Source organism: Notothenia coriiceps, unplaced genomic scaffold, assembly GCF_000735185.1.
Source record: "Notothenia coriiceps isolate Sejong01 unplaced genomic scaffold, NC01 NC01_scaffold00028156, whole genome shotgun sequence".
Taxonomy (NCBI): Eukaryota; Metazoa; Chordata; class Actinopteri; order Perciformes; family Nototheniidae; genus Notothenia; species Notothenia coriiceps.
This window is the reverse complement of record NW_011360857.1, coordinates 224,862-243,969: the sequence shown is the minus strand read 5'-3', so window position 1 is coordinate 243,969 and position 19,108 is coordinate 224,862. Positions and strand designations below refer to the sequence as shown.

Genomic DNA, 19,108 nt, shown 5'->3' with positions numbered 1-19,108 from the left:
AAACTAGCAATGTGATCCATGTTTATTAATACGTTAGACCGGCCGCTCGGCCTCATGCGACGTCACACGGCGGGTGGTTCTTTTTTTATGCGGAAGTAAAAATGTCATACAAAAACGACGCCAGATGTCAATGTAGTGTATATTTCTGTATATTTTTTTGAAAATCTAGTACATCATTTTCCTACACATTTATTCACTGGGGTCTCTAACCTGCAAGTTGCTCTTTAACCTAGAGGCCGTTTTATGATAAAGTTTTGGTAAAATTGGCCATTTTTATGACGATGAAAATCTTAGGTCACAGGCTCCTCCAACAGTGCAACACAATAAAACAGAAAAAACTGAAAAAAGTAAATACAAAAAGAAAAATAGTAAAAAAAGTGCAATAAGAGTCTATATGCAAGTGATTGAATATGATATATTAGATAAATAATTTCTAAATTGCAGCCAGATACATTTTGTGGATGTTGTTTGAAAAGTTCAGGGGTCTTTTGTAATTCCGAGGGCTTTCTTCCTGAGCAGCTGGGAGTAAAGGTCCTCCATGGATGGCAGCTCCGTCCTGGTGATGTTCTGTGCAGTTTTCACCACCCTCTGTAAAGCCTTACGATTGAGGGCGGTGCAGCTGCCGTACCAGGCCGTGATGCAGCCAGTCAGGATACTCTCTATGGTGCACATTAGGACATGCAAATATGTTTGTTGTCTCCTACAAAGACAACCAATTATCTTAAAAAAAAATATATATATATATATATATATTTAGTTTTACATTGTGATGCAAAACACCCTGTTTGTGTATTAATTCATTGCTTAAAACATATTTTTTTCTCTATCCTTTCATTTAAAATCCGCCCCGCCCCTCGCTCCAATGACCATTAGACCATTTAGTAAGGTAAAAAGCAAAAAGGTCTCTCGAATGCTCTTCCATTTACGTGTTTTATAAAAAAAACAATTGGACGGTCGATACACGGATTCAATCACACAATTACAAGATCAAGACTTGATAAAAAAACGTAATTTGTAAAAAACAAAACATATAAATATGTATCAAATGTTAGTTCCCCTATATGTCAGTTTTAAAATGGGAATATTATTATCTTTCTTATTGCTCATGAAAGTAAGAGGACAAAATGAACTTTTAAACTTAATGTGATTCTAAGAAAAAGACAGAAAATGTTGCCCTCAAACACCCTTCTTTGTTTTCCTTTAATATGTGCTTTATCATTTTCATGAACTTTCATGTACAGTTTATGCATTTCATTTCATTTTTTTTTCTTTTTCCCCCAGTTATTATTGTAACATTACATCTCAGCAGCACTTATTTCAGAAGGCCAACATAATCATCCACAGTTCAAGTGCTGGCTTGTCTGAGAATTTGCTGTGTCATTATTTTACCCTGTTCTACATTTTCTGTCTCCACTGTCAAATCAAGCATTATAGCCCAGAAAACAATGTTAAACAAAAATAGGATGATTAACTTTTCATTAATGTAACTATACCTGTGAATTTACCTCTTGTTTTCTTTGTTTAGGTACGACATGGACGCAGGAGATTGTCCCTCTGATCATGAGTGGAGGAGATCCAGCATCTGTGGAGACTCTTCCTAACTGGGAACGTGTTCCCTGGCTGGAGGAAATTCAGGCCTACACATTTAACCTTGAACAGAGGGCGTCTCCACGAATGTTAACCACACACTCCCCGTACAACATGATGCCTCCATCCTTCTTTGAAGTGAAGCCCAAGGTATCAGAATCAGAAATACTTACCGTATATCATCTCAGGGCGACATTGGTTTTAAAAGATAAAAAATATGACATTAATGAAAGTTAAATGTCCAATAAAAGATCAAATAGCACATATAAGAACCAAAGTTAAATGTCCAATAAAAGATCAAATAGCACATATAAGAACCAAAGTTAAATGTCCAATAAAAGATCAAATATGATATTTAAGAATTAATCAAATGTCCAATTACAAATAAACAAGATATATAATCATCAGAATTAAAGTGAAATGTCCAATTAAAGATAAAAAGTCAGGTGCCAGATTGACTCAGAGGGCCTGACGCTCAGTCTGATGGACTCCCTGTGGCGCTCTGTGGTGCATCTTCGTGAAATGACTCGAATGACTTAGCTTAGGTTTGCCTGACCAGCATATCATGGAGTGGGTGGGACACATAGGGTGCGTTTCACTTCTCTTATTTTTCATCTCCTCTTATTTTTCATCTCCTCGCTCCTCGGTCTCGGTCTCACCGGAAGTTGATTTGTCTGCGCCATCTTGACTAGCGTCCCAGTGGCCTTATTTGTGCCGGAGGACCGAGGATAGAGGAGCGAGGAGCGATAACGGAGGAGCGATAATCGAGGACCTACCAGACCATCCTCCGGTGAAATCCTCAGACACTCGCCCCCCTGTCAGACGATCAGCTGTGCGGCGTCATCACAAACGGACGCCGCTTCACGTGACACTCCGGAGGAAACGACGTCCCATTGCTCTTAAACTCATTTCCCTGCTTCTCGTGCTTTCCTTGCGTCTTTCCATGCTTCCCTGGTGGGAGGGAATAGTCGCAGGGAAACGACGCAAGTGAGGGACGCAAGGAATCCATTTAACCGAAGTGAGACACACCCATAGTCTAAAATGATCCGTACCTTGGACAGTGTAGCGGCCAAATTCATAGTTTAAAAGTATGATTGCCGCTGAGGCACCAGATAGCGAATCTTACAGTACGCAGGGAATGATCCAAATCCAGACAAGATCGTCAGTTCTGTGCATTTTATTCCTATCACAAAGGTACAATGAACAGGTTTACTTTCTTTAAGCTTTCCCTATGGCTTGCTTGCTTGCTTGCTTGAATCACCCTGATAGAAAACGTTATGCTCTACTAGTGCTCTGGCTCCCGCCACCACCTGTCTCCAATATATACAATTACACCAGGTGCTCTAATCACCCAGTGCCCAAAGATGCCTTCAAAATAAAAGTATAAAACTACTTTAACTAACCACAATAATATCACTAAATAATAGAACATTTACTATATACAAAAACAATAAGAAAACACATTTTAAACTATTAAATAATATATAGCTCCAACAGACAGCGTCGTCTTTTTTGACACAGCTTTCAAAGATCATGTACTTTTTGTCTAGGCAGTAAATGAGCCATGAATGCTATGAGGAAATTCTTAATGGAACAGATTCGAATATCACACACAGTTTGTTTGAAGAAAAGTGTCTGCATAGATCCATCATTTAATTAATGGATGTTGTATTATCTCTGCAGGTCATCTATGTGATGAGGAACCCCAAAGATGTGTTTGTATCTTCCTTTTTTTATCATGGGACGGCTTCCTTCCTGGTAAACCCAGGCCCACAGACCGACTTCCTCCACAAGTTCCTTGATGGAAAAGGTTGTTGTCACTTGTCACCTATGCTCCTCATATTTATTAAAGATGCAATGTGTAAGATATGGTAAGAATTATTTATAGTTTTGAACATGAGGGGGACAAAGAAAGAGAGCTGCTTTGAGTGGGGCTACAATACACCTATGGTCCATGTTCAGTTTGATTCTTTATTGGTCAAAAGTGCTCAAATGGGCTGATGCCACACGTGAAGATTGGAATATAGCAGTGTTATTATTTGACCTGCTCTCAGATTTTCACCAGTCTTGATTATTTTACATATTCTTGCCCACTGCTAAAACCCTATCAAGAAATGTTATTTGAGTAGATACAGATTTGAAACAAGTGTGATAATCTGCCAGTACAATGAAATAATTCAACTTAATGAAACATCTTGAAATAAGAATGATTGAAATAAGATATCTGAATGCTATAAAAGTGACAAAGGTCTTAAAACAGAAAAACATAGTCAAAACAATATCATCAATATACCATCATTAGCATGCCATTTGACATTTTTTGAAATTAACATGAAGACAATTAACATTGACAATGTAAACAATAATTGGGCCAGGGGCCAGGCACCTAGCTCATAACATTTGGCACTGAATAATACTGAATGAGACAAAAGATATTATAATTAAATTATACAAATATTATTTTTTACCAGCTCTCAGAATTTCAGAACGTTTGATATGTTTATGTCATCTTTTACTGCTGTTAGTTAGTATTATTACTTTGATATCAGTAGTAGAGATGAAACGCTGACTCTTATTTATTGGAGAGTTATAATTATAGTTATGGTTATAATTATTCATAATAATTGAATACTTGTGTCTTCTTTGCTTTACAGTTATGTTTGGCTCATGGTTTGACCATGTGAAGAGTTGGCTGAATGCTGAGGATAAAGAGCACATCATGCACATCTCCTATGAAGAGATGATATTGGTGAGACTCCGGAACAAATCCTTACAAGAATACAGTCTATATACTGTGAGAGTCATTGCAGGACTATGAGCTTATCTGTGTTTCTCTGCAGGACCTGAAGGACTCTGTGGGCAGAATCGCTCAGTTCCTGAATAAATCTCTTGACCCTGAGGTGATAGAGAAGATAGCCGACCGATGTTTGTTCAAGAACATGAAGAACAACAACATGTCAAACTATTCTGCGGTTCCTCGTGAATTCATGGACCAGACAAAGTCTGAGTTTCTCAGGAAAGGTGAGTGTTAATAATTAGTACCGTACATACAGTACGCATTTAATTCCAGTATTATCAATTTTGATCTATAAAGAGAAGAGCCAAACTAATGTTGTTTCGTCTGTATTATCACATAATCGAAATGACAACCAAATACAATATTCAGGGTGTCCGCGGGGTCTTAAAAATTATTAAAAGTTGACAAATCAATTTAGCAAAAATGAAGGCTATTAAAAAGTATTAAACGGCATTTTCCAAGGTATTACATTTTGTAGCTTGTTTTCAATAAGTATATAAATTGTCCAAAGAGGTTGTATTCTACAATCTGCCTGAATGTAATCATTGCGTAGGTGTGTAGTGTGATTCTGTGTAGTTTATTTATGGCATCCCGTTGGATTTGACGTCATCTGAACAGGACATCGCACGCTCACTGCTTGATAGCGCGAAGGTCCGTTTACGCCGGTTTTAAACAACATCGTCATGGGGAAATGCAAGTCTGTGTCCAAATGGTTGGAAGATAAGGAGGAAGGACAATCCATACTGCATAATAGTAAATGTGAGGTAAAGTGTGTCGCCAATGTAACCGGTTAAAACTCCAAGTGGCGATGAGGTCTTAAAATGTATGGAAAGGGTCTTAAAAAAGGTCTTAAAAGGTTTTACATTTGACTTCAGGATTCCTGCTTATACCCTGAAATAACTCAAACGCATTACACGTGGCATTCGTTTACATTTTTTAGGCAATTTAAACTAATTTCTTCAACAAGGTGAAATGTTCCTCCAAAACATGATGTTTATAATGACAAACACTTATACAGCAATGCCTTCAGCCTGGTATTATCTGTATCTGTATTTGGATAGAAAACATCGATAGGTGCAATTCCCTTTTTTTTATGAATACAAATAAATACAAAAATAAACAGTGGTTGATATGTTTGTCTTTTTGTCTTTGTCTATTTAAACTCTGATGAAGACACAGTTACATAATAAAAAGGCTGCAGTTCAGTCCTGTGCTCCAGTTCCTTTCTATTCCCTTATGATTCAGAGGCATTCCGCTGAAAGACACGAGGACAACTTGTTTCAACAGTTTCACATACCGTTCCTTCAAATGATCTGATTCCTTTTTCTTTTTTTTCCATGCTGTGTTTCAGGCATTGCTGGAGACTGGGAAAACCAACTAACAGTAGCAGAAGCAGAGTACTTTGATTCTGTTTACAAAGACAAAATGAAAGATGTGAAATCGAAATTTGTATGGGATTTAAAAACACTTAATGGAAATAATTAAGTCATTCCTCTCTGTAATGATACTCTAAACCCTCTTTGTGTTCACACTCCAGTAGAACATTTTGCATTGCACCAAAAAGCAAGTCATTGTCATGGCTGGTAAAATGTGTTTTTAAAAGTGCTTTCTAACGTACTGCCTACTCAATCTATATTTACTTCATACTGACTGTGCAATTAACAATAGAGTATGCTATTACAGTATGCTCGAGCAATAGAGCTTTTTTGGATTAAATAACTACATGAATTGAGACTTTAACGAGTAAATGTTGGATACAATTTTTTTTACAAAATAAATCAATATAGAATTCTTGATAGTTTACATTGTTGACCAAAACCGACATATCGTCTTACATACTGTTACTCTACTATTGTTATTGGTTGTGTGTTGTCGGTGGCCAAATACACAACATAAAAATGTTAAGGAAATGAATAGGCTTTTTTTGTTTGTAAGCCTCGAGAAAAAATAATACATTTAAATAAAATCCAGATTATATCTCAGTTAACCATATAGAAGAATCCAAATAAACTAACAATGTTTTGTTCTTCAGAGGCACATCACTTCATTATTAGTTTAATGAAAAAACAACAGTCGGATATACAGTATATTATCAATTTAGCTGTTAGTCACCAATCTCTCCATAACAATGAAGCAGCGGCCTCTACTGGCGAGTTAGGGATGGGTGAATCAGGAGTCACCCATTAACAGTCAAACATGTTTTAAACTAGTACATAACCACAGCAAGGAGAGGTCCTTGAACATGCAGTCATAATTGAGCACAACAGATATTAGGCTGGTTGGTCAAGTGGTATTTTAGTTTATCCCGGCGGTGCTCACACACACCATCACAAGATGTCCCAAGATGTAATTTGAGAGTGCATTGAGGGAGAATGCTTCTGTGTATCAAATGAAACTAGAGTGATGCATCTAGTAATGGAAAAGTCTATACAATGAGTTTAAACTGGTTTTGAAATAGTCTCAATTCAATAATGATGCCTCTATATTGTTATGAGTGTGTATTAGCCCCTTTGTATCATATTTGTTATAAACTCTGCACTCCTGAGCTGACAATTCATTATCTCAAAAATAACATGTAAACCACCTATAACTGAAGTAAGCAGTATTATTTTTATCTTTGCGAAATATCTTTTTCATTTTTCTTTTTTCAGACATTCCTTTATTATAGCATCTTTAAATACCGATCATGTATATTGATTAATAAATAAACATTTCTCTTAAGGCTCTGAGTTTCTGTTTCCTAAGCTGCAGATAGCTTACCATTCTCTTTCGTTTTCTCCTAACATGTAAACAATATGCTTTAGACAAATATAAGCCTTTCCCTGCAAGTTGAAATATACTATAATAACCAACATAGAAAATACAAATAATATATATTTAAGTTTGTTATATTAATATGCAATCAAATGTATTTCATTCTACTTTATTGAATAATTGCACCTCTATTTCCAGTTAGTTATTATTAACAAGGCAGTTTACAATGTAGAATCCAGTCAAAAACATTGATGTCACTTTTAACCTAATGCTGTATTCAGGCTACTGGTGGAAAAAACCGTTTGAAAAATATCTTCAGTTTAGCGCTCCATTATACCTATCAACTCGATAGTTTATTATTAGTTTATTCGTCAATTTGTGTGCAACCAAATTTCCGTTCACACTTGAAATATTAGAAATATGAAAGGGGTGATACCATGGTTGATACGAATTGACTTTAGCAGACTACAGCCTTAGATATAATTTGATTACCAATTATGACAAACTTTCACGAACAAAAATACATGACAATACAACATCCCAATCATCAGGAAGCATGCACTAGAATAAAGCTGCCATAAACATTCCTTGTTTTCGAAATAATTTATATTTATGAGAATGTTTCTAAAAAACATTTTCAACAATAGTCGACATTTATTTACGACTTTTTTCCGACAACCTGAACGCAGCATACATTAGCTCGGTAGCAGGCTAATGTTGCAAACAACACAAGCATCATTTGATTTTAGCTCCTTAATTTCGTACCATGCGACACTTAATTGCAGCAGTGGTACAAAACCAAATTAACTGTAATGTGAAATTGGATATTTTTTATCGATTAGTTTGACTTAGAGCTAAGTACTTCTGGTATTATTTACTAACGTTAGACGGAATAGCAGCTACGCTAACTAAAGTAAATCAACCCATTAGCTTGTTATTGCCATGGTAATTTTCTTCAGCACACAGGGACGGAGGATGTTGAATGAAAGCGAAGATGTACACTCGACAACTGCAGCTAAAGGGCACCATAACAGGTAGCTGGAGAGTCATCGTGCTTAACCGTGTATTTTCGATAATATAAGTGTTGCTATTAAGTTTTTCGTATTGTCAACACGTATATTAACTTAGATGGTGAACCTTGACCATACGTTTTGTCTGGTTGTACGCGCGTTCTGACATAAATGTGTAAATACGTTACCGCCTGAAGGGGAGGGGCAGTGTCATTGTTTCCCCCCTTAATCTACAGTGGTGTCAACTACCTGAATACATTTACTCAAGTACACAATCTTAAAATACTAATACTTTACTTGCTATTTTGTCATTCTACCTCACTACAAATGAAGAGGTTAATAGTGTACTTTTACATTTATACTTTTAGTTACTGTGCAGTTTGGGATTAATGATATGAAATATAACCGACACTTAAATAAGATTTACCGAAATACAAGATGTCATTATCTCTATTTACACTCTTATATTTTTGTCTTCATCATCAGTTGATGTGCTCTCCACATGATGTAAGCTACAACAGGCCTAACTGGGAGGAAAGGACTGCACTAACCAAAAGTCTCAGATTGACCAAAGCAAGGTGTGTGGATTTCTGCCATTTGTATTATAGATTTTCCTTAAAGGGGCCCTATTATGCTTGTTGGGGTATTCCATTTCCTGTTTGTATGTATGGTCTGCAAAGGCTAAAGTCCCATAGTTCCCTCCAGAGGGAGTTTGTCTCCCACTCACTCCCCCCCTGCCTGATAGGCCTTGATTGGATAGTGACATCACAATGTAAGACATAACAGACAGAGGGTGAAAGGAGGTGCTGCAGCACAGGCATTATTAGAAAACACATTAAACATTAAAGCATGAAAACATGTCACAGTTAAGGCACCAAATACAAAACTTAAGCTGAAAAGGACCACAATAGTGCCTTTAAATGCACACCAAGGTTTTCACTGATAATTGCTGATTATACACGTGAAAATCTGTAGGGTTTTAGGGAGTACTGCTGCTAATTTGAAAAAGTAGTACTAAGCCTGTTGTTCCTCCAGAGAGAGTTATAGAACATCTGGTGCAATGCCTCAGGGGAAAAATATATGTATGTGTTAGCCCTGTATAACCTGCTACACAGACTTCTGTATCCTGATCCCATTGGCAAGTTAAAGCACAAGACAGCTGAATCTTTGATTCAACAAGGGAAACTGGAAAGCTACATTCATTCTGCTGGTTGTCATTTTATTGTGAACAGGTTGTTCATTAATCTGTCATTATGGACCGGGAGGAGATGATAAGCTAGCATGTGACAGTTTTTCAGGAGTTCACAGTGCCGAAGTGGCATTCTTTGGCTCAGTTTCGTTTCCTAAGGTGCACGTTTTACACAACTGTTTACGGGAATTGGCTGCCAGGAATGTGAAACTTAAAGCCATTTATCTCCTCTTCCTTCCTCAGTCACTTAACTCCTTCACATTCAGTGTTTTTTTGCCTTCTGTTTGTTATTGATGTCCCCGTACAACCGGTTTTACTTTACTTAATTCCTTTAATTTTATTTTAATATTTTTAATATCTGGTCTGTGCACAAATCCATTGACCATAAAAACCTGAAAGACTTATTGCAGTGGACTAATTATTTACTGCATGTAATATCTGGGGCTCTGTCGCAACCCCAGCTGTTGGTGCCTTTTATTACACTTGTGTCATGATACGTAACCATTTCCAGGAATATGAGAGTGTTGCCTTTGGTCACTAACAGCCATAGACTTGTATGACTGATCTTACTTTCAGTTTCCTTTCTCTGTAACTGCTCAGAAAGGAAAGCAGGGGGGGGGGGGGCGCGGCCGCAAGCCGGGGGAACCCGGGTAGAGTTTATAAGCCCAAACAGGAAGGTTGCTGCTTTAGTTTGTACACAGTAGTTCAGCTTCTGAGGGAGTTGAACCACATATCTTGGCATTTGAAAGAATAGGTAAGATGGAGCCAATCTTTTTATTATTTTTCATGCAAATTTGTGCTGTTCACTTGAGTTTATCCATGTGTTTCTGTATATGTCAGGAATGCTATCCGTAAGAGTTTCTGTTTTTACATTCTAGGACAACGACTACCTTTCCTTCAATGCCATGAATTAACAAATTAAGAAAATACAGTATACTTGTTTTATTTTATAACAAGCTTGGGTCATATCAAAGATGTGTAGATATGTGTTAACCTTTTAAACATTTTGGTATCAGTGACAACATTGTTTGTTATGCTCTCTGTCAGCTTTGCATGTCAAGGCTAAAACATTCATGGTTCATTGGGTGTGCCTCTGACACAGTCTGGTTATCTGGCTCAAATGTCACCACTTCACTATAATGCAGCCTTTAAAACAAGGGAAGTACAAAACGTATCCATATTACTGTGTGGAACTTTATACAATGGGAAAAAAAACACATGTGGTTTGTTACTTAAATGTACAAACATACATTTTGCCATTTATTGTGTTGTAACTTATTTTTAGTAGTCAGTTAGTATACTGTATATGCTGATGATAAGCTAAAATTGGCTGATATATTTGCACAATTTCTCTAAATCGCCACCAAATTTCAAACAATACAAATTCCTTATATTGAAATACATATATATATATATATATATATATATATATAATANTATAATAAATGTATTTATTATTTGTATTATTTTATTATAAGGATCATTCTCTGTTGGATATGTACAGGGTTGTGAACGTGACTTTTAAAATGTATTCCTTTACAATGACTAGTAACATGTAAGAAGAATGTAATCAGAAACCTAATGTAATAAATGTTCTGATAAAAGTAATGCAACCTGATTACTTTCCATTACTTTTGTCATTTATGTCAAATAAATAACAAAAGGATGGCTAACAATAAGGTGTATTATGTAAGACAACAGAACAATGTAACCTTAGCAAAGAAGAAACCCAGATATTTAGTATAAATTATTCACCTTGAATTATAGTCTATGCCTTCAGAACAGTATAGCTTACAAATGCTGTTTTAGTTTAATTCCTGAATGTAAAGCAAACACAGTATCTTTGTTTAATGGATCAGGTCTCTACCCATTGCATTCAAAAAAGATATCTCAAACAAAGAACGATGAAAGTAGCCTAAAGGAAAACGAAAATGAAAATTCAGGCAGTACTTCTACCTATAATATAACAATCTTTATTTTTAAATGAATTGTTATATGGTAAGCCTACTAGTAATCCCCATTTTTCAATGGTCATTTGATTACGTATTTTTTCTTTTTTTGTAACTGTAAACCAGGCAATACATTTACATTTATTTGGTATCCTGATAATCCCATTACATGAAATCTGTTGCTCCCCATTCCTGGATATGTTTGTGTGGTGTGTGCGCATTTTAAAACTCATTACTTTTAATATATGTAGTTTAATAATTAAAATACAGACTACTGCTAAACTCATTTGCAGTGTATATGTATTGTTTTTCACTATTCAAGAAAATATAAAATAATTATATACAAAAAAATGTTTGACATCAGGGTTACACATGTATAATAAACAATTACAAAAAAGATATACATAAGTACATAAAGAAATATAAAGAAAATAAATAATTATATATATAATGTGAAATAATAAAAAAGGTATAATTTCAAATAAAATATTTATCAAATACAAATTTGGTTTTGATTGTTTTTATCTGTTATTGATAGTGTTGTTATTTCCCGACAGCATCACTCATAATGGAGGTCCTGGAGAATATAGTGGCGATGGTGAAGCAGCACTCAGCTGGGATCCCCCTGAAAAAGCTTGCTGTGACCTACAACCAGACATACCACAAGAACCTGACCTTATCCACCCTGGGCTTTGACTCTGTGGCTAGCCTGGTAGCTTATTTAGATAGGGATCTAGTTGTGGAGGGGGAACTAGTGCTTCACAAAACTCACAGGCGTTCCAAGCGAGCTGGGGCTTTAACAAAAGCTACAGAAGACAGCAAGAATATAGAGGAGGTTTTGGAGGATATAGTGGCCATGGTGAAGCAGCACCCAGCTGGGATCCCGCTTAAAAAGCTAGCTGTAACCTACAACCAGACATACCACAAGAACCTGACTTTATCCTCCCTGGGCTTCGATTCTATCGCAAACTTGGTTGCCTCTATGCACAGGGATCTGGTTTTGGAGGGGGATGTAGTGAATTACAAGAACCATCCCAGTAGTCGTCTGGCAGCAGCTGGGCCATCAGCAAAAGCGACAGATGATAAGGAGAATAAAGAGAGAACGTTGGAAAATATCGTGACCATGATGACAGAACACCCACATGGGATTCTTCTGAGGATGGTGGCTATATTCTACAGCCAGAAATACTACCACAACATGGCCCTATCCTCTTTGGGCTTCAAAACGATTTCCTGCTTGGTAGAATCTTTAAAAGAAGATTTAGTCGTAAAAGGGGACATGGTGTTCCATAAGATGTTCCAGCCTCAAAATCAGCCGGTAGCCGGGAAGACAGCAAAAGCCAGAGAGGACAGCAGACCTGCAACACCACAGAGACCTGAAACACCACAGAGACCTGAAACACCACAGAGACCTGAAAGACCACAGAGACCTGCAACACCACAGAGACCTGAAACAACTATTGGGAAGAGAAGCCCTTCTCCACGTGTCACAGTACCACAGGTGGATGTCAGCTCTACCACTCAGACAGCAGTTAATCTTTCAGGTCCTCCTCTGATTCCTTGTCTCCCTGTTGACCCACTCTTTACTGCGACCCAGCCATCGGTGAAATTGACCCAGGAGCAGCTCTTCCAGAGAGTCAAGGAGGTGAGTTATGAAGACACATTCACATATTGACCACATAGTATTTTTCCTTCATTGGTCCCCTGTCCCTACAGCAAAGGGAAAGTGCTGATACAAAAGCAAAGTTATTAAAAACATTAGTTTCACAAAACTCGACATAAACCAATGCACCGTGACAGAAGGGAGGTGAACATGTAGACATTTCACATTGGTGAGAAATAGTTTCGCAAGTCAAAATGCTTCTGAGGATGCAGCTAGCTTGTTAGCAAGGCACAGTAACGATCCATATGAAAAACCCAAAACGTAAAAAAAATAATTAAAAAAGATTCAGCAATATTCCAAATTAGATGGGCACTATAGTTTCTATTACTTCAAGTGGAAAAGTTCTGTATTTGTAAGGACTTTTACTATTTCTCAGTTCTGGATTAACACACATGGCACTGTAAGTATTTAATGCAGCAGTAACATCTGTTGGATTGAGGACTGAATCTAAATCAACTCTAGCAATACCAAGCAAGCAAAGAAGGAAACTTCACTGAGAGAATAGGAGGAATGGGGGTCAATTGGGGATCAATAGCACTGTTTTTTGGGGCCAGGGTCCCCACTCACATGTTCATTTGGCTGTTAGACAATGTGAACATAGAAGCTTACAAAGAGTTAATTAATTACATGTCACTGGTTATGTAACAGGGCAACACCCTAATTCATCTACTAAGGCTATAATAAGACACATGAGAAACAGTCATTTACTTGTGTTCTGATGCAGAGGGAAGTAGTGTTGTGCCCTGAAACATGCAAAACATTTGAAAAAAAAAACTTTAAACGTCTCAAGTGAAAACACAGTGCAGATCCAGGCCGATTACTGAAACTGGAGGCATGGTGTTTCATCTTAAAAAAGTATATTTTGCCATTGTAAACAAATGTGATTAAAGAGTTAAAGTTATGGATAGAAAAAAAAAAGTTTTTGAGGGTAAACCAACCAATCATATTTTATAAGCTTATACTGGTGCAAACAAACCTATAAAAGCATTAACAGATATAAAGCTACAGAAAATAACTTGTATAGAGCTGTACGTTTCTTCATTGAGCTTATCTAACATAAAAACTGACCTTTGACTATTGCAAAAATAATTATACTTTGTGCTGTATGTAAATCAAGTTTATTGATGTGTTCCAGGTTATGAGCAAGTACCAGCTGACTGCTCCGTCAATGGACCAGCTCCAAACGGGCTATTTTCAGGATTATGGTGAACAGCTTCCATTCACCCTGTACATGTCTCTGTATGACAGCCAGCTAGCATCTGGCACTGGGAATGTACCTTCTCAATCAGAACCAATAGCAGAGCCTAAGACAACTGCAGGTAGACAATCATGACAACATTTTCTTTAATGCATACATGTTTTATTTTCTATGCCTTTTAAACACATATGTGATGCCATATCTTCCACAGTAAAGTGGGATATTAAAAAAGAGCCTGAGAAAGAACAGCAGCAGCAGGCCATCGCGTCCAACTTCCTCTCTGACTTTCCAGCGCTGGGAGAAGATGTGACCAGACAGAAGAAGAGCAAAACTAAAGATGTGACCAAGAAAGAGGGCAGAGGCTCCATCTTTAGAGAAGCTTATCATGCCCAGCTGAGGGAGGTCCATGGAGCTAACATGCGGGCAGTAGAGGCGTTGCAGGTGGACGGGGAGGAGTTCACAGGCTCGAAAAGGAAAAGAGTCCTGGATCACGACTCAATCAACAGTCTGATGGAAGATGTGATACGTGATATCGCTGCAGAGGGAGAGCTGGTCACCAAAGAGAAGGTGAGGTGGAAGAGGAAACCATTTTATTGATGAAACTCCTCATGGGTCTCAGGTCCGACCAGCTGCCCTTTCAGCCACTAACGGTCTTTCACTCCGGCATCAAATTTACTTTAGAACTTGGAATCGGAGGATGAAACCCTCTTTATTTGTCACACATGTACATGCACACAGCACAGCACACACAGTGAAATTGGACCTCTGCATTTAACCCATCCTAGTACTAGGAGCAGTGGGCAACTATTATATAGCGCCCGGCAGTGCTCAAGAGGTGAACTGGGACCTCTCCAAGTGCCAGTTCACACTCCATATTTAGGTCTGTCGGGACTTGGAACAGGCCAAGTCCAGACAGACTGAGCCAATGCCGGACAAGTTTATTATTAGGCGCTTTCACACCAAGTACTTTGCCGTACTTAGTTCCCAGTACTTAGTTCATCGGAACTCTTTAGTTCCCGGAACTATCTAGCAGATCACGTTCACACCGGAATAAGTCCCTGAGGGAGGATTAGGCAAATGAAGCCGCTGACGTCACCTCTTCTTCTTCTGCTTTGAGTTTACTGGCAGGCCGCAAACAACTTCACGGCGTATACTGCCACCCGAAGTCCCCGGAGTTGGGGACTGGCTTCAGTAGAAGCTGCTGGGACTCTTCCCAGCAGCTTCTACTGAAGCCTTCTGAGTAAATCGCCAGAACGCCGACACCTCCGGCTCCTCATCACTTCACCGCTCCCATGTTTTTTTTTGTGATGCCAATTTATTCTTTCTCTGTTGGTGGGCTGGGCTAATGCTAATGCTAATAATGCTAGCAAACACAATGGCGGCTTCACAAAACCTTTCGGAGTTTTACAGGGAGTGGTTTGCAATTCGCCCAGCCAATAAGAAATGGGAACCTTTATCTCCCAGGAAAGTACCACCTCTCTAGCAGGGACTGGAAAGGGGTGAAAAGGTTCGCAAAAAAAAGTTCTAGTTCCAGATCTTTTTGGTGTGAACGCTAAATCCCAGGAACTATCGGAACTATTCCTGGGAAAAGTACTCCGGTGTGAAAGCGCCTATTGTAGTAATCTTTTTTGAGGAATGTTGGAAATTAAAATGACAAAGTATTAGAGTAGGGGGAGTTCACAAATAAATAACGGTGTCGATAGGAGAAAAAATGTAATCAGTTCATCACAATGGTAATATTTGATATTATGATAAATCACAAGTTTAAAATACTAGTATTTACTTTACGGCAAATACACATGTGGTGTTGTATTAGAAATAGAATGACAAACTGTAAAAAAATAGTTATCTGTGTTCCACATTCACACGGGAAAAATCTGCATTGGAATTCCGGGAGGGCGTTTGGGTCAAACTTGGTAATGTGAATAATTTGGCTAAAATAAATGATAAGCACTGACGCGTTAATGTTGACAACCCTCACTAAAATACTTCAATGCAGTCCAACTCCTCACACATGTATATTTACTGTTAGCCCAAAGGTTAACCGTACCATAAATGTGTTTTTGTATCTAATACATCTCATTTTCTCATTGTCTCTTTATCACTATCAAGGTGGTATCCAGGGTGTGTGTGCTGATGCAGATTCCGTCTTTGGAGGCAGGAAGGATTTATCCCCGGAATATTCAAGCTTTAAAAGACCTTCAATACATCATAAGAGAGATCCACATGTTCATAGAGGTTGGTACATTTATTTAACAATACTTTTTACAATTTGGATGTGTACGAGCTACTGAATTCTTCTCCCTCTATCAGTGCAGTGAGGCAGCAGCATCCATCTGTACCCTCTACGAGCTGGGCCAGTCGCTGGCCGGCCTGAAGAACAAGAAGCACTATGAGGAGCTGCATCTGGGGCCCCTCTGCAAGCTGCCCCTCATCCACCGCCTGTTCAAGATCGACAGTAACACTAAGGACGATGATATTCACCAGATCAAGACGGTCGACATCTTAAAGGTAGCACTCACCTGACAAATCGCTTTAGAATTTATTTGATGGACCAAAATGAAAACTATCGCTGAGGCACCAGATAGCTAATCTTACTCAGTGGATTTGTGGATTTTATTCTAATAATCCACTAGTACAAGGACAATGGTTTTACCCATATTGCATTGCTGCCTTTCCTGTGGCTTTCCCCTAAAAAAAACATATGCCACCTTTACCTGTCTCCAATAAATGCTTAATCATTCTGTGCCCAAATCACCAGGTGCCCAATGATGCCTTAAAAATAAAAGCATAAACCACTACTTTATTAAACTAATATAATTACTAGGGCTGTCTGTCGATTAAAATATTTAATCGCGATTAATCGCATGATGTCCATAGTTAATCGCGATTAATCGCACATTTTTTATCTGTTCTAAATGTACCTTAGAGGAATATTTTGTATACGTTTTTAATACTCTTATCAACATATGAGTGGACAAATATGCTTTATGCAAATGTTTGTTTATTATCATTGGAACAATAACAAATATTCTCCTGAATATTCTCAACACAACAACCTGGAACCTCTCTCTCTCTCTTACATTCTCTCCCAACCCTGTGTACTTCTTTGCACTGAGCCAGTTGCTCAAACAGACAAGCCTGTTTACAGTTGTCGGCGAATTGCCGCTCCTCTGTCTGGTCTGCCGCAAGCCAGCGGCAGGAGCGGGGCTGTCAGCATCAGCTGTGTGCTTGGCTTTTTGTTTAAAATACTTTTGTATCCCCATATCTCTCGCTAGAATCTCCAACCAACAACAACAACAACAAGCCTTTGGGCTCTGAAACTACGGGGCGGGCCGAGGACAAATACACATGCGTTAATCGCACGTTAAAATAATTAGTGACGTTAAAAAAATGTTGCGTTAACTTGACAGCCCTAATAATTACACTTACTAGGGTTACATTTCATTTAAAAGTGTTTCCCCTAGGTTTACTGCCTTGGCAGGGTGCTGCTAATTTTTTTTATCCTCTGGAGCAGAGAGAGGAGCTGTGGATTATTGTTATTGATATCGTACAGTAACAAAGTATTTGTACATTAAAAAGTAATAAAGTACAGTGTTACACTGTACTTTATTACTTTAATTCAAACTGTATTCCCTTCTTATCATGTAGCCTACACTTCTTCCTTTCATTGATACATTTAAATCACCTGACTACAGCATATAACATACCTGCTGCAACCCTGTGCTGCTGCTGCTTCTCTCTGCCTCATCCTCTATTGCTGAAGGCAGCTGAGCTCCACCTCATCTGATCTCTGATATGAAAGCAATCGTGTTATGATCATATTGAGCTATTGGTGTGAGTCTAACATTAAAGGGCCTGTGACACAAACCCAAACTGTTGTGCAATGAAATATTGGGCTACTAGTAATCTCGAACCGTCAGTTTAAAAAAGAAAAAGCGATACCGTTCCGATAAATACCAATAATTTCGAACATCGTGGGAAAATTCCTTCGACTCATTTTGAGGTGTTGGGGGAAGCCGGAAGTGACGTCAATGCGGGAACGCTTCACTGTGCGGCGAGAGAGCCAAACACGGACAAAGTGTGTTGTCATGCGTAGAAATGGTGAATTACTGAGTTTAGGCACGTTAATAACGTTTTAATGAAGTTGACTACAGTGGAGACACAGCGGACAGTCGCGTTGAATGTACTACGGGCCAAAATCCTGTTATATTATTATTTCCGCCCCCGGCCGACAGTCGCTTGGCTAGGACCGGGAGACGCACGATAGTGAGTTCTACGCCCCTGTTATCACGAGTTACACACCCTGCGCCCTGTTTATTATTTTTACGACAACACACGTCACGGCCCTGTGGACCAGTGGGATGTGTTGTGTCAGACGGGGAGTGGTTGTGGTGTGCGAAGTTTAGTTCACGGTATTTACGAAACTCGATGTAAAATAATATTAAAATGACACTTTAGACCGGATAATACAAAATCAGTATAATGTTGTTTGTGTGTGAACGTTGACTATTGTGAACCGTTACTTAAAATCTACATAATCTGATAATTTTTTTTTAGTACGAAGTTATTCACCCCCATGGCCGCATGGGGGCGCAGGTTGCCGGGTGATGTGGTGAAACTGGACGTTGTTGTTTTTTCGATTCCAAACCAAAAGACTAGTCCTTTACGTCCTGGCCCGAGTTTGTTTTCTAAAAAATTTAAGCTAGTAGGAGTGCTAGTAATTACATAGTAATACAAGCGGCTTAACTGTACTTTCGTGATTATTTACATCAAAAAAAGTAGGTGAACTCAAAATGTTGAATGTTTTGAGTGTAGCTAAAACAAAATATAAGTGTAGGTTGCCCTCCTTTACAGTCGTCGAGAGTGATGGCTACAACATTAGGATTAAATTAGTAGTAGAAGTGGTGCTAGTAAATACAAATACAAGCGGCTCTAACTGTACTTTTCGTGACCTGTTT

General features: G+C 38.2%; 2 protein-coding genes across 5 annotated transcripts in view; both read left to right on the top strand.

Annotated features, from left to right (window-relative positions):
• Nucleotides 1-1,518: 1,518 nt before the first annotated feature.
• Nucleotides 1,519-7,105, top strand: sult2st2 (sulfotransferase family 2, cytosolic sulfotransferase 2; the record flags this gene model as incomplete). Its single annotated transcript, XM_010785755.1, has 5 exons — nucleotides 1,519-1,737; nucleotides 3,271-3,397; nucleotides 4,242-4,336; nucleotides 4,428-4,608; nucleotides 5,736-7,105. Coding segments are annotated over 5 exons (756 nt in total), but the record flags the coding sequence as incomplete, so codon positions are not given.
• Nucleotides 7,106-7,843: 738 nt separating this feature from the next.
• The window catches only part of LOC104958046 (uncharacterized), a 45,445-nt gene continuing 34,180 nt past the window's right edge, over nucleotides 7,844-19,108 (top strand). For 2 of the 4 annotated variants that reach the window (XM_010785752.1, XM_010785750.1), the window contains exons 1-7: nucleotides 7,852-8,172; nucleotides 8,635-8,726; nucleotides 11,844-12,931; nucleotides 14,085-14,268; nucleotides 14,359-14,714; nucleotides 16,260-16,385; nucleotides 16,461-16,658. In XM_010785752.1, the coding sequence (XP_010784054.1) occupies nucleotides 11,855-12,931; nucleotides 14,085-14,268; nucleotides 14,359-14,714; nucleotides 16,260-16,385; nucleotides 16,461-16,658 (1,941 nt within the window). In that variant the 5' untranslated portion in view covers nucleotides 7,852-8,172; nucleotides 8,635-8,726; nucleotides 11,844-11,854. Of the gene's footprint in view, nucleotides 8,173-8,634; nucleotides 8,727-10,016; nucleotides 10,092-11,843; nucleotides 12,932-14,084; nucleotides 14,269-14,358; nucleotides 14,715-16,259; nucleotides 16,386-16,460; nucleotides 16,659-19,108 lie in introns of those variants that run through there. The other 2 variants (XM_010785753.1, XM_010785751.1) reach the window with 2 other exon arrangements.